At 37.6% G+C, this 26,209-nt stretch overlaps 3 protein-coding genes across 5 annotated transcripts in view; all 3 read right to left on the bottom strand.

Annotated features, from left to right (window-relative positions):
* Window positions 1–7,216, bottom strand: part of LOC131105854 (potassium voltage-gated channel subfamily B member 1-like) — a 62,396-nt gene extending 55,180 nt beyond the window's left edge. Inside the window, exons 1-2 of one of the 2 annotated variants that reach the window (XM_058054272.1) lie at window positions 6,736–7,216; window positions 3,109–3,760 (exon numbers count right to left, since the gene is read on the bottom strand). In XM_058054272.1, coding sequence (XP_057910255.1) covers window positions 3,109–3,660 — 552 coding nt within the window. In that variant the 5' untranslated portion in view covers window positions 3,661–3,760; window positions 6,736–7,216. The remainder of the gene's footprint in view (window positions 1–3,108; window positions 3,761–6,735) is intronic. The other variant, XM_058054273.1, reaches the window with a different exon arrangement.
* Window positions 7,217–9,713: 2,497 nt separating this feature from the next.
* LOC131106286 (prostacyclin synthase-like) lies at window positions 9,714–22,634 on the bottom strand. Its single transcript, XM_058055202.1, has 10 exons — window positions 22,383–22,634; window positions 22,157–22,280; window positions 18,101–18,279; window positions 16,048–16,191; window positions 15,588–15,715; window positions 13,303–13,484; window positions 12,640–12,793; window positions 11,039–11,220; window positions 10,036–10,187; window positions 9,714–9,959 (listed from the first exon to the last, which is right to left on the bottom strand). Exons 1-10 carry the CDS (start codon window positions 22,448–22,450, stop codon window positions 9,812–9,814), a joined length of 1,461 nt encoding a protein of 486 aa, XP_057911185.1. The 5' UTR covers window positions 22,451–22,634; the 3' UTR covers window positions 9,714–9,811.
* A 1,531-nt stretch (window positions 22,635–24,165) lies between these two features.
* The window catches only part of thumpd3 (THUMP domain containing 3), a 14,497-nt gene continuing 12,453 nt past the window's right edge, over window positions 24,166–26,209 (bottom strand). For both annotated transcript variants that reach the window (XM_058055203.1, XM_058055204.1), the window contains exon 10: window positions 24,166–24,689. In XM_058055203.1, the coding sequence (XP_057911186.1) occupies window positions 24,495–24,689 (195 nt within the window). In that variant the 3' untranslated portion in view covers window positions 24,166–24,494. The remainder of the gene's footprint in view (window positions 24,690–26,209) is intronic.

Genomic DNA, 26,209 nt, shown 5'->3' with positions numbered 1-26,209 from the left:
TTACTTCTCGCTCCTGCAGCTGCAAGTAAGAGATGAAAAGCACCAACACGGAGCTAAAAGGAACGTCAGACTTCACGTCAGCACCAAGAAATGTACAGCCTCCGGATGCAAAGTCAAATGCAACTTTGCTCTTTTTCTGTCCTAACGTGAGACGCCTTCATTTCAGCCCGGATCATCGCAGATGATTCAGATACTTCATTTCCAACCGAACTACCCTCCAATGTCGAAAAAAGGAGTCATGACTAGCGAAGGTATTTGCTCAATTTTGCTAGCTAAAGATAAAAACTGGCTGCACGGCGGTCGAGTGGTTAGCGCACAGCCCTCACGGCTAGGAGACCAGGGTTCAATTCCACCCTCGGCCATCTCCGTGTGGAGTTTGCATGTGGACTTTGCATTTCCGGTTTCCTCCCACATTCCAAAAACACGCTAGGTTAATTAGCCACTCCAAATTGTCCATAGGTATGAATGTGAGTGTGAATGGTTGTTTGTCTATATGTGCCCTGTGATTGGCTGGCCACCAGTCCAGGGTGTACCCCGCCTCTCTAACAAAAAGAAAGAATGAATGAATGAAAAATAATAATAAAAAAAAGGACTGCACGGCGGTGGAGTGGTTAGCGCACAGCCCTCACGGCTAGGAGACCAGGGTTCAATTCCACTCTCTGCAATCTCTGTGTGGAGTTTGCATGTGGAGTTTGCATTTTACTCCTACGGTACTCCGGTTTCCTCCCACATTCCAAAAACATGCTAGGTTAATTAGCCACTCCAAATTGTCCATAGGTATGAATGTGAGTGTGAATGGTTGTTTGTCTATATGTGCCCTGTGATTGGCTGTCCACCAGTCCAGGGTGTACCCCGCCTCTCGACCGAAAAGAAAGAATGAATGAATGAAAAATAATAATAACAAAAAAGGGCTGCACGGCGGTCGAGTGGTTAGCGCACAGCCCTCACGGCTAGGAGACCAGGGTTCAATTCCACTCTCGGCCATCTCTGTGTGGAGTTTGCATGTGGAGTTTGCATTTCCGGTTTCCTCCGTCATTCCAAAAACACGCTAGGTAAATTAGCGACTCCAAATTGTCCATAGGTATGAATGTGAGTGTGAATGGTTGTTTGTCTATATGTGCCCTGTGATTGGCTGGCCACCAGTCCAGGGTGTACCCTGCCTCTCGACCGAAAAGAAAGAATGAAAAATAATAATAACAAAAAAAAGGGCTGCACGGCGGTTGAGTGGTTAGCGCGCAGACCTCACGGCTAGGAGACCAGGGTTCAATTCCACCCTCGGCCATCTCTGTGTGGAGTTTGCATGTGGAGTTTGCATTTCCGGTTTCCTCCCACATTCCAAAAACATGCTAGGTTAATTAGCCACTCCAAATTGTCCATAGGTATGAATGTGAGTGTGAATGGTTGTTTGTCGATATGTGCCCTGGGATTGGCTGGCCACCAGTCCAGGGTGTACCCCGCCTCTCTAACAAAAAGAAAGAATAAATGAATGAAAAATAATAATTAAAAAAAGGGCTGCACGGTGGAGGAGTGGTTATCGCACAGACCTCACGGCTAGGAGACCAGGGTTCAATTCCACTCTCGGCCATCTCTGTGTGGAGTTTGCATGTGGAGTTTGCATTTCCGGTTTCCTCCCACATTCCTAAAACATTCTAGGTTAATTAGCCACTCCAAATTGTCCATAGGTATGAATGTGAGTGTGAATGGTTGTTTGTCTATATGTGCCCTGTGATTGGCTGGCCACCAGTCCAGGGTGAACCCCGCCTCTCAAACAAAAAGAAAGAATGAATGAATGAATGAAAAATAATAATAACAAAAAACGGGCTGCACGGCGGTCGAGTGGTTAGCGCACAGCCCTCACGGCTAGGAGACCAGGGTTCAATTCCACTCTCGGCCATCTCTATGTGGAGTTTGCATGTGGAGTTTGCATTTCCGGTTTCCTCCCACATTCCAAAAACATGCTAGGTTAATTAGCCACTCCAAATTGTCCATAGGTATGAATGTGAGTGTGAATGGTTGTTTGAATATATGTGCCCTGTGATTGGCTGGCCACCAGTCCAGGGTGTACCCCGCCTCTCAAACGAAAAGAAAGAACGAATGAATGAAAAATAACAATAACAAAAAAACGGCTGCACGGCGGTCGAGTGGTTAGCGCGCAGACCTCACGGCTAGGGGACCAGGGTTCAATTCCACCCTCGGCCATCTCTGTGTGGAGTTTGCATGTTCTCCCCGTGCATGCGTGGGTTTTCTCCGGGTACTCCGGTTTCCTCCCACATTCCAAAAACACGCTAGGTTAATTAGCGACTCCAAATTGTCCATAGGTATGAATGTGAGTGTGAATGGTTGTTTGTCTATATGTGCCCTGTGATTGGCTGGCCACCAGTCCAGGGTGTACCCCGCCTCTCGAACAAAAAGAAAGAATGAATGAATGAAAAATAATAATTAAAAAAAGGACTGCACAGCGGAGAAGTGGTTATCGCACAGACCTCACGGCTAGGAGACCAGGGTTCAATTCCACTCTCGGCCATCTCTGTGTGGAGTTTGCATGTGGAGTTTGCATTTTACTCCTACGGTACTCCGGTTTCCTCCCACATTCTAAAAACATGCTAGGTTAATTAGCGACTCCAAATTGTCCATAGGTATGAATGTGAGTGTGAATGGTTGTTTGTCTATATGTGCCCTGTGATTGGCTGGCCACCAGTCCAGGGTGTACCCCGCCTCTCAACCGAAAAGAAAGAATGAAAAATAATAATAACAAAAAGGGCTGCACAGTGGACAAGTGGTTAGCGCACAGACCTCACAGCTAGGAGACCAGGGTTCAATTCCACCCTCGGCCATCTCTGTGTGGAGTTTGCATGTTCTCCCCGTGCATGCGTGGGTTTTCTCCGGGTACTCCGGTTTCCTCCCACATTCCAAAAACATGCTAGGTTAATTAGCCACTCCAAATTGTCCATAGGTATGAATGTGAGTGTGAATGGTTGTTTGTCTATATGTGCCCTGTGATTGGGCACAGAAAACTGGGTGTTTTGGTTACAAAATGCCCAATGAAGTGTGTAATGTGTGTATATGTTGTGTGTATACGTTGTGTGTATACCATAACTTGGACTGTACCTTGGCAGCAAACGACGAGCTGGGTTTCTCCAAGAGGTCCCAAAGTTTCTTCCGCTTTTCCGAGCAGCACGTGGTGGTAAACTCCTCACCTTCCCTCTCCCTCATGTTCTCCGCCTCCCTCTTCAGCTCTTCGTTCATCTGCTCCTTCTTCTGGTGATACCTGGCCTGGCAGCAGGATTCCAGGTAGATTTCGTCGATGCCCCAGAAGTCCAGCTCTTGGCTGAAGGACAGGGCGCACATCTCCTCCATCATGTGCAGCTTCCCGGTGCGGTAGAAGTTGAGGATGGACGTGAAGGCGCCGGGGTGTCTGTCGAAGAAGTACTCGTTGCTGTCCAAGCTGTAGTCATCGCAGATCTCCATGATGGAGTCGTGCGTGTTGCAGTCCCGGAGTTTGCCAAGTCGGGTACGGGGCAGTCGGTCCAGAGTCCTCCACAGGACTTCGTGGAGGAGACCCCCGACATTGAGTCTCACTCGGCGGGTGTGCTTGCTTCGGATGATCTCCATCGTGTCCGGCGGCAGCGTGACGGCCGACGTGGACGCGGTTTTGATCATCTTTCACTTGTGCAAAAGCCTGGATGGTGAGCTGCGGTGGGGATTAAGAAGACGTGGTCCTTTGGGGGACCTCATCGGGGTCTGGGCTCTTCTCCTTGGTCTACAAAAAGACAAATAGAGTCATGGTTTCTTTGGGTTTCAACATGCTAACAACATGCTAATATTAAGGAACATAAATATTACATAAATAACATAAATAAACATAATAACATAAATAAACGATATCAGACACTGTGGTATTCCGAAAAAATCCAAAAAAATAGACCCAAGTCAGCTGGGGTAGGCTCTAGCATACCCCCGTCACCTTAGTGAGGATAAGCGGCATAGAAAACGTACGGATGGATGGATGGAGAATTTGTGATATCAGACACTATATGGTATTCATTAAACAATAATAAAATAATGAATTCAGGATTTGTGATATCAGACACTGTGGTATCAGCATCTATTGCCAAATGGTGGTAGTCATTAAATAAGGAGGAAATGAATGAATTCATGAATGATATCAGACACGGCGATAGTCATTAAATAAGGAGGAAATAAATGAATTCATGAATGATATCAGATACGGCGGTAATCATTCAATAAAGAGGAAATGAATGAATTCACTTATGATATCAGACACGACGGTAGTCGTTAAATAAGGAGGAAATGAATGAATTCATGAATGATATCAGACACGGCGGTAGTCGTTAAATAAGGAGGAAATGAATGAATTCATGAATGATATCAGACACCGCAGTAGTCATTAACTAACAGGGAAATGAATGAATTCACTTATGATATCAGACACGGTGGTAGTCATTAAATAAGGAGGAAATAAATGAATTCATGAATGATATCAGACACCTCAGTAGTCATTAAATAAGGAGGAAATGAATGAATTCATGAATGATATCAGACACGGCGGTAGTCGTTAAATAAGGAGGAAATTAATTACTTCATGGATGATATCAGACACTGTGGTAGTCATTAAATAAGGAGGAAATGAATGAATTAATGATATCAGACACGGCGGTAGTCGTTAAATAAGGAGGAAATGAATGAATTCATGATTGATATCAGACACTGCGGTAGTCGTTAAATAAGGAGGAAATGAATGAATTAATGAATGATATCAGACACCGCGGTAGTCCTTAAATAAAGATCAGTATTGATGTCGGTATCGGTGTCGGTATCAGTATCAATAATTATATCGGTGTCAGTATCAATATCGGTGTCTGTGTCACTGTCAGAATCTGTATCAGTATCGATGTCGGTATCAGTGGCGGTATCAGTATCGATACTGATATCGGTATCGATATTGGTGTCTGTGGCAGTGGCAGAATCTGTATCAGTTTGATGTCGGTATCAGTATCGATATTAGTGTCTGTGTCAGTGTCAGAATCTGATTCAGTATCAATGTTGGTATCGGTGTCTGTATCGATACCGATATCCATATCAGTATTGGTGTCGGTGTCTCATTCATGGACACAGACACATTAAATAAGGAGGAAATGAATGAATTCATGAATGATATCAGACACCTCGGTAGTCGTTAAATAAGGAGGAAATGAATGAATTCATGAATGATATCAGACACGGCGGTAGTCGTTAAATAAGGAGGAAATGAATTAATTAATGAATGATATCAGACACCGCGTTAGTCCTTAAATAAAGAACAGTATTGATGTCGGTATCGGTGTCGGTATCAGTATCAATAATTATATCGGTGTCAGTATCAATATCGGTGTCTGTGTCACTGTCAGAATCTGTATCAGTATCAATGTCGGTATCGGTATCGATAATGATATCGGTATCGGAATCGATATTGGTGTCTGTGGCCGTGTCAGAATCTGTATCAGTTTGATGTCGGTATCAGTATCGATAATGATATCGGTATCGATATTGGTGTCTGTGGCAGTGTCAGAATCTGTATCAGTTTGATGTCGGTATCAGTATCGATATTAGTGTCTGTGTCAGAATCTGTATCAGTTTGATGTCGGTATCAGTATCGATATTAGTGTCTGTGTCAGAATCTGTATCAGTATCAATGTCGGTATCGGTGTCTGTATCGATACCGGTATCCATATCAGTATTGGTGTCGGTGTCTCATTCATGGACACAGACACCTTGGTAGTCGTTAAATAAGGAGGAAATGAATGAATTCATGAATGATATCAGACGTGGTGGTAGTCATTAAATAAGGAGGAAATGAATGAATTCATGAATGATATCAGACACCTCGGTAGTCATTAAATAAGGAGGAAATGAATGAATTCATGAATGATATCAGACATGGTGGTAGTCATTAAATAAGGAGGAAATGAATGAATTCATGAATGATATCATTGCTATAGTTGTCGTTTAATGTCGACTTTATCCCATCCGAGTATTCCGTTCCTTTTCCGGGTGGGGAGAAGGTCCGCTTGCGTGTCCTACAGCCACAATGTCAGGTGGTTTATCCACTCATCAGCGAACAGAATAGATATTTTAATCTGCTTTAAGACGCACATCCGATGTTCCTGCTGACAGGGGCGGAGGAGGCGGGGCTAGACTTACCTGTACTCTGCGTTACCTGAGTGTTAATGCGTGTTTGTACGCACACCTGCTGTTAAATTCACCTTTTTGGACACAATGAAGCACATTGATGCCATCATGTCCTCCATAGTGTCCCATTTCTTTATTCTTCATTATTATTGTTTGTGTCATAATGTGAGCTGTCCAGTGCTGAAGTCGCTGTCCAATGCCACTGTTGCTGAAAGTGTCACTAAAACCCCACCAAGCATCCTAGCAGGACTTTTCAATAATAACACGAATAAAGTTGAGCAAAGATTTGCAGATCATAAAATCTGATAATAATAATAATAATAATAATAATAATAATAATAATAATAATAATAATAATAATAATAATAATAATAATAATAATAATAATAATAATAATAATAATAATAATAATAATAATAATAATAATAATAATAATAATAATAATAATAATAATAATAATAATATAAACATAATCCTGATCATAAAAAAAACCCTGACAAAAAAAAAAAAACGTAAATGTAAGAAAAGAGAAATATGTGTACATACGTGCCTCCTGTATGTCACGGAAGTGGGACATCTTCCTTCCTCCCACTGACACCCGCGTCAAAGGTGGCCAAAGGTTGCCAACCCGTCCGGATCTCCCGCCCTGAGCTGAGGGTCTGATGAAGGCATCGTGGGCGGCGTGGAGACAGGATAGAAAGGTAATGCAATCTAACGCTCCTCTCTTCTTTTTCCTACCAACACGTCACGTCCAGTGCGTACCCCCTCCTCCTCCTCCTCCTCCTCCCACTCCCACTCTGCTGCGAATCAACAAGTAGAAGACCCTAGGCTCGGTACCTTCCTCCTCAGGACCGCAGACTGTGCTCCATCCGGGCTGGGAGAGTGGACCGACTGAGTGGATGCTGCTGCTGCTGCCCGGCTTTACTTCTCTGAGGCTCCCCTGGCAGAGTTTTAACCCTCACTGTGCCAGCATGGATGCGCTGCGTGGCTTCCTAGGAGACCCACGCCCACCAGATGGCGCTGTTTTGCTTTTAACAAGAGAAAAAAACAACAACAAAAATGACCTCCTTTGCTGTTATAATGGATTCACCTGACAGGTGTGACATGTCAAGAATCAGATTAGACAGCATGGCTATTTCACAGGTACTGCCGAGGAGCTGGCCACAGTAAAAGGCCACTCCGAAATGAGACAGATTTCCTGTTATGAAAGAATGTGTCCTTGAATATTGAAATATTTACCATTTTTTAAAGAAACTGCAGGGTCTGGAGGAGAATTTTCGGCAAACTTTGTGGGACAAATGCTTCCATGTCGTCCCAAAAATGGAAAGCAAAAGTCCAAAATGTAGTGCTTATAATAAATTGATTAAATTTTGGAATGATGCTGTCATATAACAAAATATGAAACAATGAAAGGACATTGTTTACGTCTTATTTTGCTATGTTTTATTAAATCAGCAAAAAAGTTTTTTAAAAATATGTTTTGTGTAAAGCTTTCATGAAAAAAATTAATGTATTCCATTTTGGAATTTAAATGCAAATTTTTAATAATATGTTATCAGACAAAAATGTGAAAAACTAAGTTCTCTGTCTACCTGTCATTTTGATGTTTTTAATAAATTATGGGGAAAATACATTTTGTCAAATCATACTGTCATTGAAGAAAATGTGTAAAAAGTGAAAGCGTTTTGTGTACATTGGATTTGTTTTGCTTCATAATTGTAAATAAATTTGCAAAAAATATATAACTATTGAGTGTTTTGTTTAGAATTTTCACAGGGAAAAATGAATTTAATTGTAAAAAATTAGCAAAAAAAATCATAATTATTAGGTGTTTTGTCTGGAATCTTCATGGGGAAAAATGAATTTAATTGTAAATAAATTTGCAAAATAAATCATAATTATTAGGTGTTTTGTATGGAATTTTCATGGGGAAAAATGAATTTAATTGTAAATAAATTAGAAAAATAAATCATAATTATTGGGTGTTTTGTCTAGAATTTTCATGGGGAAAAAATTATTTAATTGTAAATAAATTAGCAAAATAAATCTGAATTATTAGGTGTTTTGTCTGGAATTTTCAGGGAGAAAAAATAATTTAATTGTAAATAAATTAGAAGAATAAATCATATCATTATTGGGTGTTTTGGCTGGAATTTTCATGGGGAAAAATGAATTAAATTGTAAATAAATTAGCAAAATAAATCATAATTATTAGGTGTTTTGTCTGGAATTTTCATGGGGAAAAATTAATTTAATTGTAAATAAATTAGCAAAATAAATCTGAATTATTAGGTGTTTTGTCTGGAATTTTCATGGGGAAAAATGAATTTAATTGTAAATAAATTAGCAAAATAAATCTGAATTATTAGGTGTTTTGTCTGGAATTTTCATGGGGAAAAATGAATTTAATTGTAAATAAATTAGCAAAATAAATCTGAATTATTAGGTGTTTTGTCTGGAATTTTCATGGGGAAAATATAATTTAATTGTAAATAAATTAGAAAAATAAATCATATCATTATTGGGTGTTTTGTTTAGAATTTTCATAGGGAAAAATTAATTTAATTGTAAATAAATTAGCAAAATAAATCATAATTATTAGGTGTTTTGTCTGGAATTTTCATGGGGAAAAATTAATTTAATTGTAAATAAATTAGAAAAATAAATCATAATTATTAGTTGTTTTGTCTGGAATTTTCATGGGGAAAAATTTTATTTAATTGTAAATAAATTAGAAAAATAAACCATATCATTATTGGGTGTTTTGTCTAGAATTTTCATGGGGAAAAATGAATTTAATTGTAAATAAATTAGCAAAATAAATCACAATTATTAGGTGTTTTGTCTGGAATTTTCATGGGGAAAAATGAATTTAATTGTAAATAAATTAGCAAAATAAATCATAATTATTAGGTGTTTTGTCTGGAAATTTCATAGGGAAAAATGAATTTAATTGTAAATAAATTAGCAAAATAAATCATAATTATTAGGTGTTTTGTCTGGAATTTTCATGGGGAAAAATGAATTTAATTGTAAATAAATTAGAAAAATAAATCATATCATTATGGGGTGTTTTGTCTAGAATTTTCATGGGGAAAAATAGATTTAATTGTAAATAAATTAGCATAATAAATCATAATTATTAGGTGTTTTGTCTGGAATTTTCATGGGGAAAAATGAATTTAATTGTAAATAAAATAGCAAAATAAATCATAATTATTAGGTGTTTTGTCTGGAATGTTCATGGGGAAAAATGAATTTAATTGTAAATAAATTAGAAAAATAAATCACATAATTATTGGGTGTTTTGTCTAGAATTTTCATTAGGAAAATTATTTTAATAGTAAATAAATTTGCTAAAAAAACATATCCAAATTTTTTATTTGACATAAATTAGCAAAAATGACAAACCACCGCAAAAAAAGGATGATTTATGAATAAATATATTTTGTAAAAACTGCGACAAAGTGAAGCTGTGACGTAATGGACGACTGCACACCAATAAAACAATAAAAGACGTGATGTTATGAATGTACTGTTTTATTTTTAAATAAGGAATAAAAAAAGTAAAAAGGCTTTTATACAACAACGTGGAAATAAATAAGACCTTCTGTGAAAGAGCTTAGTGCGCGGTCCCGCCTTTAAAGCGCACCAACAAGTCCCCTTGTGGTTGGAGCATCCCGAATCCGTAACGACTGGCGTTTATCTCCGGCATCGGAGCGTTTAGGTCACATAATTCCAAATCCATATTCAACAGCAAGTAAACAAACCTGAAGGGCGATAAGGAGAGAGACGATGAGGATGCACAGATTTCTGATAAAGCTGCGCTAATTCCGGGGCACTCACTGTCTGATGGTATTGATGGCAAAGTGCTTTCCCACGCAGCCGTTGGTCCCCGCCCCCCATGGCATGGTGTAATATGTCAGCCGCCGCCCGCCCTTATAAAAATCCCTTTTGGAGGATCCGTCTTCATTCAGGAAGCGGTCAAACTGGAACTTCTGCAAACATGTCGGATTTATTCATCGGCGCCTGCCTTTTGTCCTTGAGTACGTCCGTTTTAAAGTTCTATAGCCACCTTGACGTGTCCTTCACACGCTAATTAGCGGTGCTAATGTTCCAAAGCTAATCCCTCAGCGACGTTCTGTTGACTTATTGGGGAATAGCAGCCGAAGATTTGTGTGGGCGCCCATTCGTCCCCCCCCCCCAAACAGATTCTGATGACACAAACGGGCACAGGAGGACAAACCTGCGGCTCTGGGTGAATGTCGGGGTCCATTTATAATAATAATAATAATAATAATAATATTATAGATAATATTATTATAAATAAATAAAGTAAATAAATAATTGTATAATAAATAATAAATTAATAAATAATAAATAAATTAGCAAAATAAATCATAATTATTAGGTGTTTTGTGTGGAATTTTTATGGGGAAAAATGAATTTAATTGTAAATAAATTAGAAAAATAAATCATAATTATTAGGTGTTTTGTCTGGAATTTTAACGGGGAAAAATGAATTTAATTGTAACTAAATTAGCAAAATAAATCATAATTATTAGGTGTTTTGTCTGGAATTTTCATGGGGAAAAATGAATTTAATTGTAAATTAATTAGCAAAATAAATCATAATTATTAGGTGTTTTGTCTGGAATTTTCATGGGGAAAAATGAATTTAATTGTAAATAAATTAGCAAAATAAATCATATCATTATTGGGTGTTTTGTCTGGAATTTTCATGGGGAAAATGAATTTAATTGTAAATTAATTAGCAAAATAAATCATAATTATTAGGTGTTTTGTCTGGAATTTTCATGGGGAAAAATGAATTTAATAGTAAACAAACCTGCGGCTCTGGGTGAACGTCGGGGTCCATTTGAGGGCTGGTGAACGGGAACAAGCACACCCGGTCTCCTTTCCGTAGTTGGTACTCCTGACCGTTGGCCATTTTAACCGTCTTCGCCTGCAGTACCTCCCTGGTGATGAAGGGGGCGGCGGTGAGTCTCAGTGTCTCCTCCAAGGCGCTGTCTGGAATAAAGAACCAAACACGTTCCATCTGGTTTAGCGCCCTGAGAAGAAGCTAACACGCTACACTCGCCATCCTCAATAGCCGCCATCTTGGTCACCTCGCCCAAGGAGAGGGACTACCAAAACGAGCGACACAAAAACGTTAAAACTGTCTTTTAAAGGTGCTCTTTAAAAGTATATTTTAGAAGCTTTTGGGAAAGCTTTTTGTTTTTCATTTTTAATAAATTATTAATGGCGGCACGGTGGTCGAGTGGTTAGCGCACAGACCTCACAGCTAGGAGACCAGGGTTCAATTCCCTCGGCTATGTCTGTGTGGAGTTTGCATGTTCTCCGACATGTGTGGGTTTTCTCCGGGTACTCCGGTTTCCTCCCACATTCCAAAAAAAACATGCTAGGTTAATTAGCCACAGGTATGAATGTGAGTGTGAATGGTTGTTTGTCTATATGTGCCCTGTGATTGGCTGGCCACCAGTCCAGGGTGTACCCCGCCTCTTTCCCCGAAGACAGCTGGGATAGGCTCCAGCACCCCCATGAAAGTATCACTCGGATACTGTGAACATCCAGCAGCAACACAACATTTTGGCATGACTACTATTTTGATGAAAAATATACTGAACCAGGGCTTCACAGCTAGGAGACCCGAGTTCAATTCCACCCTCGGCCATCTCTGTGTGGAGTTTGCATGTTCTCCCCGTGCATGCGTGGGTTTTCTCAGGGTACTCTGGTTTTCTCCCATAGTCCAAAAAAAAACATGCTAGGTTAATTAGCCACTCCAAATTGTCCATAGGTATGAATGTGAGTGTGAATGGTTGTTTGTCTATATGTACCCCACCTCACGCCCAAAGACAGCTGGGATAGGCTCCAGCACCCCCATGAAAGTATCACTCGGATACTGTGAACATCCAGCAGCAACACAACATTTTGGCATGACTACTATTTTGATGAAAAATATACTGAACCAGGGCTGCACAGTGGCCAGGTGGTTAGCGTGCAGACCTCACAGCTAGGAGACCCGAGTTCAATTCCACCCTCGGCCATCTCTGTGTGGAGTTTGCATGTTCTCCCCGTGCATGCGTGGGTTTTCTCCGGGTACTCCGGTTTCCTCCCACATTCCAAAAAAAACATGCTAGGTTAATTAGCCACTCCAAATTGTCCATAGGTATGAATGTGAGTGTGAATGGTTGTTTGTCTATATGTGCCCTGTGATTGGCTGGCCACCAGTCCAGGGTGTACCAAGCCTCTCGCCCTAAGACAGCTGGGATAGGCTCCAGCACCCCCATGAAAGTATGACTCGGATACTGTGAACATCCAGCAGCAACACAACATTTTGGCATGACTACTATTTTGATTCTCCATAGGTATGAATGTGAGTGTGAATGGTTGTTTGTCTATATGTGCCAAACGAGGACGTTCACCCACCAAAGACAGGAGTGTTCCCGGGAGAGTTGAGGCAGGAAGCTCCTGATGCTTCCACGCATGGGATCTTCTTGAACTCCCTCCTCACTGCAGCCATCGCCTCGGGATTGGTCAGCAAGAATCCCAAAAGCCAAAAGGCGGCAGGGCCGACGTTCCCCTGAGAGCAAACCACAGAGAACAGTTGACCGTGGACACCGTGTGTTGCGTGGCGACAGCGCAGGTGATTGTTTGGCAAAGGCAAACGGGAGCACTGTGTGACGTTCGAGGTGCTCGGAAAAAAACACAGTTTAAATGACATTCTGATAAAAGCGTCTGCACGTTTCTCCGGCGTGTGACTCAGCGCCACTGAAAAGTTGCGATTCAAAAGTTGGCGAGTGCGGAACAAAACGATGAGTAAGAAAGCCTGCAGCGTGAATTAACACGTCGCATACCGAGAAGGCCTCCAGCAGGGCCGTAGGCAACATGGAGTGAGTCACATGACCAGGACTTCACTTCAAAACACACACGGTAATTATTCATAATTCATAATTAATAATGTGGACTTGTACTTCAACCTCTGCATCAAAGTAGCAAGTCAACAGCGGCCTCGTGTGTCAACATTAAGTATCGCATTTGTGCTTATCACCGCCCACCTACCCCCCGCCCCCGTCCCAACCCGCCACTCACCTGTGTGGCCCACAGTTGCATCAGTACGGCCCGCCTCTGCGTCTCCTCGTCCGCTCCGTCCTGCTGCAGAAGTCGCCTGTAGCCGTGAAGCCACCGCTTGGAGTCCGAGTCCGCCGTCTGACCCACCCGGCCCAGAAGTTCCCACAGCCTGTGACGAACACCCTGGGCTGCCCTCCTCTCCTCTGTTCAAGTGCAAGTCACGGCAATATTTCAATATTTTTAGTGGGAAAAAAGCTCTCCTCTCATTCAGTGTGGAAGTGGTTTTTAATTGGCGTCTTTGTCCTTCATTTCCAGTCCGTTTGATGAACTTTCTTAAGTTTAGAATAAGTAAATTGGAGGACCCAACCAGTGGTGGCCATATCTGATGTCCCTTAGCTTGCGCAATGTGATGTAAACAATGAATAATAGGAGCGCAAAGGTGACTATGGGGTGTCATTTTGTGTCTTTCATGTGCTCTAATAATGGTAAAGCCTGACGAAAATATTCAGTTTATTGAATACTACTTATCACGGTCGGGTCTGGAACCAATTAATAACGATGAACGAGGGACCACTGTAATAATTTTTGATTAAAAAAAACTTAATATTTTGTCAGGGCGGCACGGTGGACGAGTGGTTAGCGCACAGACCTCACAGCTAGGAGACCAGGGTTCAATTCCGCCCTCGGCCATCTCTGTGTGGAGTTTGCATGTTTGCACCATGTTTGCATGGTGGGTTCTTTATTATGGACTGGCTCAGTAGCCAGCCCATAGACTGCTACTTGCAGTAGTAGTAGTCTTGCTAGGAGCTAGCATGGTAGCCGTTAGCATGTTAGCATTTAAGCTAATTTACTCATGTCTAAAGGCAAATACACACATGGCACGATGTAGGGAAGTTATAGGACTACCTTGGCACTTTCTAAACTTGAAACCCTCTTGCTAGGTGCTAGCATGGTAGCCGTTAGCATGTTAGCATTTAAGCTAATTTACTCATGTCTAAAGGCAAATACACACATGGCATGATGTAGGGAGGTTATAGGACAACCTTGGCACTTTCTAAACTTCAGGCTCTCTTGCTAGGTGCTAGCATGATGACTGTTAGCATGTTAGCATTTTAGCTAATTTACTCATGTCTAAAGGAAAATACACACATGGCATGATGTGGGGACACTGTAGGACTGCCCCAAACTTTTCAGGACCTGAGGCTGTTTTGCTACATGTTAGCACGGTAGCCGTTAGCATGTTAGCATTTTAGCTAATTTACTCATGTTTAAAGGCAAATACACACTTGGCATGATGTGGGGACACTATGGGACTGCATCAACCTTTTCCGTACTTGAGGCTTTCTTGCTAGGTGCTACCGCGGTAGCCGTTGGCGCACCGGGCCCGAGGTTCACAGCACAGGTGGCCAGTCCATCAAAATTTCCGCGGGAATTTTCTAGTTATTGTTATTGTTATGTGTTGAATATTTCCCATATATTCTGTGTATAATGCACCAGTGTACCTAATGTAGTGGCCAGCGACTACATGAGGTAAGGAATGTCACGATGGCAACACAAAACAAATATTGCACCAAAGCGCAAGCATTGCGTAACCTCCCTTCCATGACTCACAAGCACAAAGTGGGCCGGCTGACGCCTCCAATTAGGCGCCTCGTTAACCCTTACATGCATAAGTGGGTCAAAAATGACCCGGTCAGGTTGTTTTCTTGAAATATCTTCATAATGAATTTTTTTTTTTTCCATTTAATATTCCAGGTATTCCTCAAAAAACATGTTTTTGATATCATGCATTTCACATTTTTAACTTATCTTTTATACATTTTAATAAATTTTAGTTTTTGTGTTACTACCCCAAACTTCCATAAGTGGGTCAAAAATGACCCGGTCAGGTTGTTTTCTTGAAATATCCTCGTAATGACAATTTTTTATCATTTCATATTCCAGGTATTCCTCAAAAATCAAATTTCTGATATTATGCCATTCACATTTTTAACTTAACTTTATGCAACACACAATGGATCCTCACATTTTCTATTGTTGTACGGGGTAATTTTCTTTTTCAAAGATGTAAAAAAGTGAAAAATGAAGATGTTTCTAACATGAAATGATTCTTGTGTGATCCTAAATATAATACTAAATATCATACAAGTTATTATTCCTTACCAAAATGGCAAAATTGGCATAAAAAAGGCATTGATTCTAGTATGGGTGATTTTTGATCCACTTATGGACGAGTCACTTAGGGTCCAGTCACTCGTGCATCGAAGGGTTAATTGGCGCTGCGGTTTTTTTTTTTGAGTGGTTACCTGGCTTCAAGGTGCCTTTGGCTAGCTTGGTGAGGAGACGGTCAAACTTGCGGTACTCCTCGTAAACGCAGGAAGGGTCGGCACTGTTGTTATTCTGCTCTCCTCCAAAGAGCGTCAGGTAACCCGCCCTGCACACACACACACACACACACACACAGTGGGAACATGCAGGAATCTTGGGATCGGAATTCTTTCCACTCGCCCGCACAATGGGGGCGTCCTGGTGTTGCACACCTGAACATGTTCCAGATGCCTCCAACAAGTCGTGTTTGCTTACTTGGGATGTTTGGCGGGCGGAAAGAACATGTTGGAGTCAACCTCAGTTTATCTTACGTTGTTTACAAACGTAGCAAAACAAGGCTAGCTGGTATGTAAGCAGCTCTTCTTTAGAACACGCTCGCCATCTTCTTTCGTCATCGCAAGGCGTGAACCCGTGGGAGGGACGTGAAAAGAAACTCACTTGAAGAGAACGCCATACGAGAAGTCAAACAGTCTGGTCTGAGTCCAGTATTTCTGGTCGGGAGGGATCTCGGCTTTCAGCAGGGCCTCCAGGTGCCTCGCCATGGTGCCGTTTAGGGCGGCCAAATTGGTTCCGAGGAAGTGCCTGCAGAGGTTTTAGAGGGGGCGAAGACAGACAAAAAGGCGGGACGTCTTGATTGATTGGTGTTGTGAAAAAGTGGAATGAGTCACTCGTACGATAATGGAGCTGCACCTGTTGACTTTGCCCTACCTTTATTTTACCCCGGACGACACGGCACGCGTTTATAGCGGGGGGGCCCAGAGTCTTCCATTTTTTTTCTTTATTTTTTTTTGCATGTTTGTCACACTAAATTGTATTACTTACTGTAAAATTAACCAATAATAACCAATTAACCAAACCACTTCAAGCTAAAACTCAACTCTTAACCCCGCCCATGTCACTTCCTGTCCGCAAGACACATGCGAATGAGTCTTATTTAGGTTTTACATGGCTTATTTTCACTTATTATGTCAATTATAATAGGTAAAGGGATGCTATAGGTGACAATAGGGGTGCTATTTTGTGTCTAGAGGGCTCTAATAATGCTAAAAACGTAGGTATTGCTCAAAAAACATGTTTTTGATATCATGCCGTTCACATTTTTAATTTACCTTTTATACATTTTAAGAAATTTTAGTTTTTGTGTTACTACCCCAACCTTCCATAAGTGGGTCAAAAATGACCCGGTCAGGTTGTTTTCTTGAAATATCTTCATAATGAATTTTTTTTTTCATTTAATATTCCAGGTATTCCTCAAAAAACACATTTTTGATATCATGCATTTCACATTTTTAACTTATCTTTTATACATTTTAAAGACATTTTAGTTTTTGTGTTACTACCACAACCTTCCATAAGTGGGTCAAAAATGACCCGGTCAGGTTGTTTTCTTGAAATATCTTCGTAATGAAATTTTTTTATCATTTAATATTCCAGGTATTCCTCAAAAAACATGTTTTTGATATCATGCATTTCACATTTTTAACTTATCTTTTATAAATTTTAAGAAATTTTAGTTTTTGTGTTACTACCCCAACCTTCCATAAGTGGGTCAAAAATGACCCGGTCAGGTTGTTTTCTTGAAATATCTTCGTAATTTAAAAATTATCATTTCATATTCCAGGTATTCCTCAAAAATCATATTTTTGATATCATGCCATTCACATTTTAACTTATCTTTTATACATTTTAAGAAATTTTAGTTTTTGTGTTACTACCCCAACCTTCCATAAGTGGGTCAAAAATGACCCGGTCAGGTTGTTTTCTTGAAATATCTTCGTAATTTAAAAATTATCATTTCATATTCCAGGTATTCCTCAAAAAACTTATTTTTGATATCATGCCGTTCACATTTTTAAATTTACCTTTTATACATTTTAAGAAATTTTAGTTTTTGTGTTACTACCCCAACCTTCCATAAGTGGGTCAAAAATGACCCGGTCAGGTTGTTTTCTTGAAATATATTCAAAAAAAAAAATTTTCATCATTTCATATTCCAGGTATTCCTCAAAAAACATGTTTTTGATATCATGCATTTCACATTTTTAACTTATCTTTTATACATTTTAAGAAATTTTAGTTTTTGTGTTACTACCCCAACCTTCCATAAGTGAGTCAAAAATGACCCGGTCAGGTTGTTTTCTTGAAATATCTTCGTAATTTAAAAATTATCATTTCATATTCCAGGTATTCCTCAAAAATCATATTTTTGATATCATGCCATTCACATTTTAACTTATCTTTTATACATTTTAAGAAATTTTAGTTTTTGTGTTACTACCCCAACCTTCCATAAGTGGGTCAAAAATGACCCGGTCAGGTTGTTTTCTTGAAATATCTTTGTAATGAATTTTTTTTTTCATTTAATATTCCAGGTATTCCTCAAAAAACATATTTTTGAAAAAAATCAAGCATGAGATGGGAGCAGGAACTTAGCCTCATTAAAATAAAACAGCGAAAGTGTTCAGAGGAATTGAACACGACGCCAACGTACCGTTTCATCAGCGCTTTGGCCCGAGCGGGCTGATGACGACACGGGAGACGCAGCTTGAAGATTCTCTCCATGAGCACCTCGGCGTAGCGCTCAAAGTCCAGCGAGTCGCTGTCGTTGATCACATGGTCGTACGAGTGAGGATCCAGCAACACGGTCACATAGCAACCGGCAACACGCACCTGGGCAGACATTTGCATATTTACGCCTTCTGTGCTCTGTGATTGGCTGGCGACCAGTCCGGGGGGCGGACCCCGCCTCTCGCATATAGTCACTGGGATAGGCTCCAGCATAGTCAAGCCCTCAACTGGTTAAATTAACTCATTCAATCATAGCCATTTTTCAAAAAAGCGGCCATTTTTAAGTTATTTTGATTTTTTTACAGCTTTATTGAAATCATTGTTATTTTTATATTATTTGTACTTTTGTTTAAAGCGTTGTAGTTGTTTTTTTTTCGCTTTTATTTAAAGACATTTGTATTTTTATTTAAATATTATTCATTAGTTTTAGTTCATTTTAACTAATTCAACAATATTAGTTAATTTTTTTACTCTTTTATTTAAGTTTTTGTGTAGCTATTATTTACACTTTTGTTTCAGTCATTTTTTTATTTTTTTACTTTTATTGAAGTCATTTTTATTAATTTTTTTATTTGGACATGGAACCTACCAAAAGAAAGATTAGACTCCGGTCTTTAATCAGAAAAAAAAAATTGTTTCTACCTTTTTCCCTTCGTGAGTAATTAGCAGTAGAATAAAGGTAAGTTTCAGGTAAATATCAGTTTCAAACTTTTTGTTAAAAGATATATTTCAAGCCTAAGTTTCATTTTGACATTTGTTTTGCTTTTGTAACAGCTAAAATAACAACACAAAAAGCATCAAAATATCATTCATTCATTTTTTACCGCCTTTTTCTCACGCGGGTCGCGGAGGTGCTGGAGCCTATCCCAGCTGTCTTGTGGCGAGAGGCGGGGTACACCCTGGACTGGTGGCCAATAACAATGTAATATATGTTAATTGTTGTAGGGATGTAGAACCGGCCACTGCATTAGGTACACATGTACAATCAAAAATAATGATTAATAATTTATGCCTAGTTTATCATTATATATTGATTTTTATTTGTTGTTTATTGTCATTTTATTTTTTGTTTTTTTCTTTATTTTTTTAATATAATTAAAAAATTGTTTTTTTATAATACATCTTAATTTTCTAGTTGAATTGGACACTTCATCTGTATACACCAATGTAATAATTTCCATACAATTTATGGAATTTATTAAAAAAAAATACTTTATTATTATATTTTTCTCATATTAATTCATTGATTTTCTACCGCTTTTTCTCACAAGGGTCGCGGGCGTGCTGGAGCCTATCCCAGCTGTCTTTGGGCGAGAGAGGCGGGGTACACCCTGGACTGGTGGCCAGCCAATCACAGGGCACATATAGACAAACAACCATTCACACTCACATTCATACCTATGGACAATTTGGAGTGGCTAATTAACCTAGCATGTTTTTGGAATGTGGGAGGAAACCGGAGTACCCGGAGAAAACCCACGCATGCACGGTGAGAACATGCAAACTCCACACAGAGATGGCAGAGGGTGGAATTGAACATTGGTCTCCTAGCTGTGAGGTCTGTGCGCTAACCACTTGCCACCGTGCAGCCCTTTTTTTGTTATTATTATTTTTCATTCTTTCTTTTCGGTCGAGAGGCGGAGATGGCCGAGGGTGGAATTGAACCCTGGTCTCCTGCATGCTAACCACTCGACCGCCGTGCCGCCCATCAAAATAACATATTTAACAATATAACATGAACTATTTACACATTTTCCACTAGGAAGTGAACTTCTACACGCTACACTCCTCCATGCTGTCTCACTTCCTCCTACTCGTCATGTGTGATTTTACCATCACATGATCTCTTCATTTTGTTGTAACGGTTCTATTCCTCCACATTTCCTTAATAGTGTACCCTTAAATGCACCTTGCGTGTGTAATTACATGTTGTGGTATTTCATTGACTCTGTTAAGAGTGTATTGCGACTTAACAACAATGAGGAAATGTGAGTGGAAACATGACACCAGTGGATTTTCTTCAGTTATTGCTTTATGTTTATTGTCTTCTGCCATTATTCTGCCCACCACACCTTCCTAGTGACTACATTTGCTAAATCAGGGCGTCAAGTGAAATTTAAGACCACAATGAAGACAATTCACATGAATACTGGTGAAGAAGTACAAATGGCAGCACAGGCCAGCTGCTTGTGTTTTGGGTGGTTTAGATTACAGCGTCCTCAAAAATCCAAACATTTACAAAACAGTGACTTTATGTGTTATATTATGTGTTAGTACGTGTTTAAGACCTTACAAATTCAAATTATTGGATGTTAAGACATTTCAGTACCCTCCACATGTATTTATTTACCCACCAAGCTTCACAAGCGCGTAAATGTGTGTGCTTATTTCACTCAAATACAGAATATACAGATTATGGTCATTTTTAACCTTTACTAAACCTAATATTTTATATTCTGTCGCTCTTTGTTAAAATAAATACCATAAAACTTATAGTATTTATTTAAAAATAAATAATTTATAAAAAATAATAAATGTATTTGTTAAAATGAATACCATAAAAGCAATAGTATTTATTTAAAAATAAATAATTTATAATGAATAATACATTTATTTGTTAAAATAAAAACCACACAAATAATTGTATTTATTTAAAAATAAATAATTTATAATAAATAATACATTTATTTGTTAAAATAAAAACCATACAAATAATTGTATTTCTTTAAAAATAAATAATTTATAATAAATAACACATTTGTTAAAATAGATACCATACAAAACAATAGTATTTATTTAAAAATAAATAATTCATAATAAATAATAAATGTATTTGTTAAAATAAATACAATACAAATAATAGTATTTATTTAAAAATAAATAATTTATAATAAATAAATAATAAATGTATTTGTTAAAATAAATACCATAAAAACAATAGTATTTATTTAAAAATAAATAATTTATAATAAATAAATAATAAATGTATTTGTTAAAATAAATACCATAAAAACAATAGTATTTATTTAAAAATAAATGATTTAGAATAAATTTATTTGTTAAAATAATTACCATAAAAACAATAGTATTTATTTAAAAATAAATAATTTATAATAAATGTATTTGTTAAAATAAATACCATAAATACAATAGTATTTATTTAAAAATAAACAATTAATAATAAATAATAAATGTATTTGTTAAAATAAATACCATAAAAACAACAGTATTTATTTAAAAATAAATAATTTACAATAAGTAATAAATTTATTTGTTAAAAAAATAACATAAAAACAATAGTATTTATTTAAAAATAATTAATTTATAATAAATAATAAATGTTTTTGTCTAAATAAATACCATAAAAACAACAGTATTAATTTAAAAATAAATAATTTATAATACATAAATAATACATTTATTTGTTAAAATAAATACCATAAAAACAACAGTATTAATTTAAAAATAAATAATTTATAATACATAAATAATACATTTATTTGTTAAAATAAATACCATAAAAACAATAGTATTTATTTAAAAATAAATAATTTATAATAAATAATACATTTATTTGTTAAAATAAATACCATAAAAATAATATTATTTATTTAAAAATAAATTATTTATAATAAATAATACATTTATTTGTTAAAATAAATACCATAAAAATAATATTATTTATTTAAAAATAAATTATTTATAATAAATAATACATTTATTTGTTAAAATAAATACCATAAAAACAATATTATTTATTTAAAAATAAATAATTTATAATGAATAAATAATACATTTATTTGTTAAAATAAATACCATAAAAATAATAGTATTTATTTTATTTACTGTACTATATAAGCACAAATTCTGTATAAAAATACTCATACAAACACATTTCTAACCTTAATGTATGTATTCTGCAGGTTAAAAATGACTTTTGTGCCTTTGATGCCCCCTGGTATGAGAGTCAAGTACTCACAGTGAAGATGTCTCCGTGCTTTAGCTTCATTCGGCTCAAGAACTTGGCTGCATCCTTCCCAAACTCCAGGGCATGCCCCAGCCACGGGATAGCGCCTTTGTCTAACGGTGGTTCACCCTGGGACCTGACGGGGAATCGGATCACGAAGCTAACACATCGTACTTTACAAAAAGGTACACCGAAAAAGGTGTATTTTTGAATAATGAAACATAATAATGAAACAAACCTGGATCTGTGTGTGAGCAGAAAGCAGAGAAGTACAACATGAGCCAGCAGGAGAACCGTCCAGATCATCTCGTGTGTTCAACTCCTCAGCCTCGAGCCTTTGTGTGTGTGTTTGTGGCCCCGTGACTCCTTTAAAGACATTTCCGCTCACGTAGTGACGTCACAACACGCCCACGTGCAGGTGTCAATCAAGTATTTAGGAGAACTAGTTAGTCACACGAGACACAACACTGGATAGCATCAACAAGCTAATCATATTTACTTTTAAAAAAAAACATACCTAGATATTGTAGATATCTTTTCCAATATGGCACCAATACATTTTTATATCGCCTTTATTTAGTATGGGTAATCTCACGTCAATGGAGTGTTTTCTTTTAAATTATCTACTTTTAATGTTAGTAGATGTTTAGGTGTGACGTCATAATTCCCTCATAAGTGCACATATGATATTACACTCAAATACTCGCAGGTTCACAGTTTTACCAGTATTTTTTATACCTTCAACAAACAAATATTGATCCCATGACAGTTCAATCATAAATAATAATGCATTTGATAATACCTGGATGGGCCACTTCTTTAGGTACATCAGCTCCGGCTGTTAATTGGTTCCTGAACTGACCACATTAATTAATTAAATGTTAGCAAAAAAATCTGTTTACTTTCTAAATACGTTTTTTTTTTAACATTAGACATGAAATAATACGCCTATAGTCACCTGTACACTTTATTATTTATTAATTTTCTACCGATTATCCTCACTAGGATAGCGGGGGTGCTGGAGTCTATCCCAGCTGTCTTCACGCGAGCCGGCCAATCACAGGGCACATATAGACAAACAACCATTCACACTCACATTCATACCTATGGACAATTTGGAGTCGCCAATTAACCTAGCATGTTTTTGGAACACTTTATTATTATTCTACATATTATTGTTTACAACAACTCTTATGCTGTATGGTATTGGCAACACATTAAGGGGTATTGGACATCCCTATTTATGACTTCAATGTAATGTTGCAAGGCTTTATGACCGGAATATTAAAGATCGTTTGTATTTAAATGCTTTAACTAATAACCAACCAGTTTTCCACGGAACAGCCATCATTTATTAACTTCTATACAAAAACAAAAAAGGCGATATAGTGAGGTAGCTAACTATTAAGTATTGCGAGGGAGAACTGTATGCTTATTTTTGTTTTTTTTTTTTGCTTATTTGTGGTTTGTATGATTCTAAAAAGTTCCCTTATTTACTGCCACATGGAGAAAAGTAGGACTTCTACCTCCTCTACCGCTGCACCCAAAAGACTGAAAATTTGTCAAAACATGTACCCTTAATTCATCGTCTCACACCATCAGTAGAAATAACATTGCGCAATTTAGAGCGGAACCATTGGGGGACTGAAAAGCACTTGTGTGTCACATTTGAATAAGATTGGTGAAAAAATGACTGCCATAAATTAAAATTATGGATGGTACAGTAAACCTGGGATATATCGGAAATTCGCTCACAACGGACAGATAAAAAAGAAGCGATTTTTCTGTAATGCATTTCCAATAAAAATTCATTGCATATATCAGATTTTTTATAACGGATTTCGCCTATTTCGGACAAAATCTCCAGTCCCGTTCCAATGCATTTCCATGAAATTTCCCTCGCGTATATCGGATGGCCGCATCGTGGCGCTCCGATTCGAATCCGAATGGTGACAGGCCGCTATACGACGTCATTTGCAGCGTTTGCAGCGTTGCCTGCGCGTCCAGGTACATTGGAAACATAGTCAAGGAAGTGCCTTTTTATAACGGATAAAATCCCATTTACGCATATACCGGATATAAATCCCATATATGCGTAAAACGGACATTTTCCGGTATACGCATATAACGGATTTCGCTTATATCGGACAAAACCAGTGGGAACAATTGAATCCGATATATCCGAGCTTTACTGTATTAAGTTGTGCAAGTGTACTTATATGTATAAGTCCGCGGGAACATGAAGGTATTTTTTTTTTTTGGACACACACAATGAAAACAAAAACATCTCATAAAATATAAATTATGTCAATGCAACATATACTGTCGGGCTTGGAGGTACAGTCGTATTCTAAGAGCGCTCGCCGTCATCGAGGTCTCCTTGCGGACGTGCTGCCGCTGTCGCCGGTGTTTCATAGACGTCTTCAGGAGTTTGGCCAAACATAGCGGCGGTGCGCCGTAGCAGGAACACACCGGCGTGTAAACCCCCGACATTGACCCAAACGGTGTGCTGCTTCCTCCACAGTCCTCCCATCCTCGACAGGGCCTGCGGGCAGCATAAATTTTCGGTGAGGGCGGAACTTGTGTGTCGTGTAAAACGAGATGTCAAAAGGAGTCGTCTCGATATGAGAAGGCCGCGAGACGATGAAGAATATCAATGCAAGATTCTGGACTCTAGTGCAAAACCGTGTCCCAATACTTTTGTTGAGAATGACTGTGTACTTTGTTACTTGTTTCACAGTTTTCTTTTTACAGCTGTGTGACGATGTAAAAAAAAAAAAAAAAAAAAAAAAAAAAAAGATCTAAATGATCTAAATTTTAAGACAAGTTGCAAAATTGTTTAAACTGCTTTTAATAAAATTTTTATTCATTTAATTAATAATAATTATTTTGTATTGTATGTTGAGAATGGCTTCTGTATTGTAATTATTTTATTAGCATAGCACATTAAAGCACCTTACATTCTTTTACAACAATGCCATTGAAGAAGTTAAAGGTGACTTCAAATTTATTTCAGCCAAAAGGCGCTAAATCCGAAAAAAATAATAATAAAAAAATATATATAAAATACATGGTGTGTGGAGGATTTTTATAGCATGCATTTTTATGACCTATATTGATAGCTCTTTCATTTGTAATATAGACGTGATGACCACATAGATTGATATGTGCGTAATTAAAAATAAAAAAAAAATTAAATGGATTTAGCACCTTTTGGTTGCAAGCTCTTCATATGTTGTATATGTATGTTATAAAGGTAGATCACGCCAACTTGCAATTTGCATGCTGAAAAGAGGCGTGCACTCCTTATATTTACGTATGTACATAAGTAATCCCATTTATAAATAGAGTAGATATAGTATATATTGTATATTTACAGTAGGAGGTGATATTTGGGTCATTTTAGGCCAGGGTTGGGCAAACTTTTTGACTTGTGGGCCGCATTGATTTAACAACATTGACGGGGGGGGGCCAGACTATAATATTTTACACGTAACGGTCAATTTTTACACGTCTATTTCACACACGTTTTACATGTAAAAGTGTCATGCAATCTGCTATATGTGCACTTTGAAATTATTTATTTGATATAAAGTGTGTTAGAAATTAAATGTATAATAATGATTATTATTGTTATTTAATAATTATTTTTATTTAGTACTATTATTAATTAATATATTAATATTAATAATTATTTTTAATTTAATATTATTATTAATTAATATTATTAATGGTAATAATTAATAATATTTTATTGATTGTATTATTGATATAATTATTATTTATTTAATATTATTGGAAAATATATATTTTTTATATTTATTATTATTATTATGTGCTTGTGTCCCTTTTTTTAGGAGCATTTTGCAAACAACAGACCACATCAAATAACGAAATTGATAAACCAGCTACTTCAACCATCAAAAGGTTGGCTCAAGCCATGATGTCAGGTTATATGTTGAGTTTAAATGAAATACTTTGGAAAGAACAGGCGGGCCATATTCAAGCACTTGGCGGGCCGGATGTGGCCCCCGGGCCGTAGTTTGCCCACCCCTGCGCTAGAGG

This window comes from Doryrhamphus excisus, chromosome 18 (genome assembly GCF_030265055.1).
Source record: "Doryrhamphus excisus isolate RoL2022-K1 chromosome 18, RoL_Dexc_1.0, whole genome shotgun sequence".
Taxonomy (NCBI): Eukaryota; Metazoa; Chordata; class Actinopteri; order Syngnathiformes; family Syngnathidae; genus Doryrhamphus; species Doryrhamphus excisus.
The sequence above is the reverse complement of the archived record's forward strand: the minus strand, read 5'-3'. Positions and strand labels throughout refer to the sequence as shown.

Bases quoted from the DNA above. Each gene is read 5' to 3' on its own strand.
- LOC131106286 (XM_058055202.1), bottom strand. From the start codon at position 22,450: ATGATCTGGACGGTTCTCCTGCTGGCTCATGTTGTACTTCTCTGCTTT. The intron at 22,281-22,382 runs GTTTGTTTCATT...ATTCCCCGTCAG, and splicing joins CTGCTCACACACAGATCCAG to GTCCCAGGGTGAACCACCGT. The intron at 11,221-12,639 runs GTGGGTGAACGT...TCTTTATTCCAG, and splicing joins CGGGAACACTCCTGTCTTTG to ACAGCGCCTTGGAGGAGACA.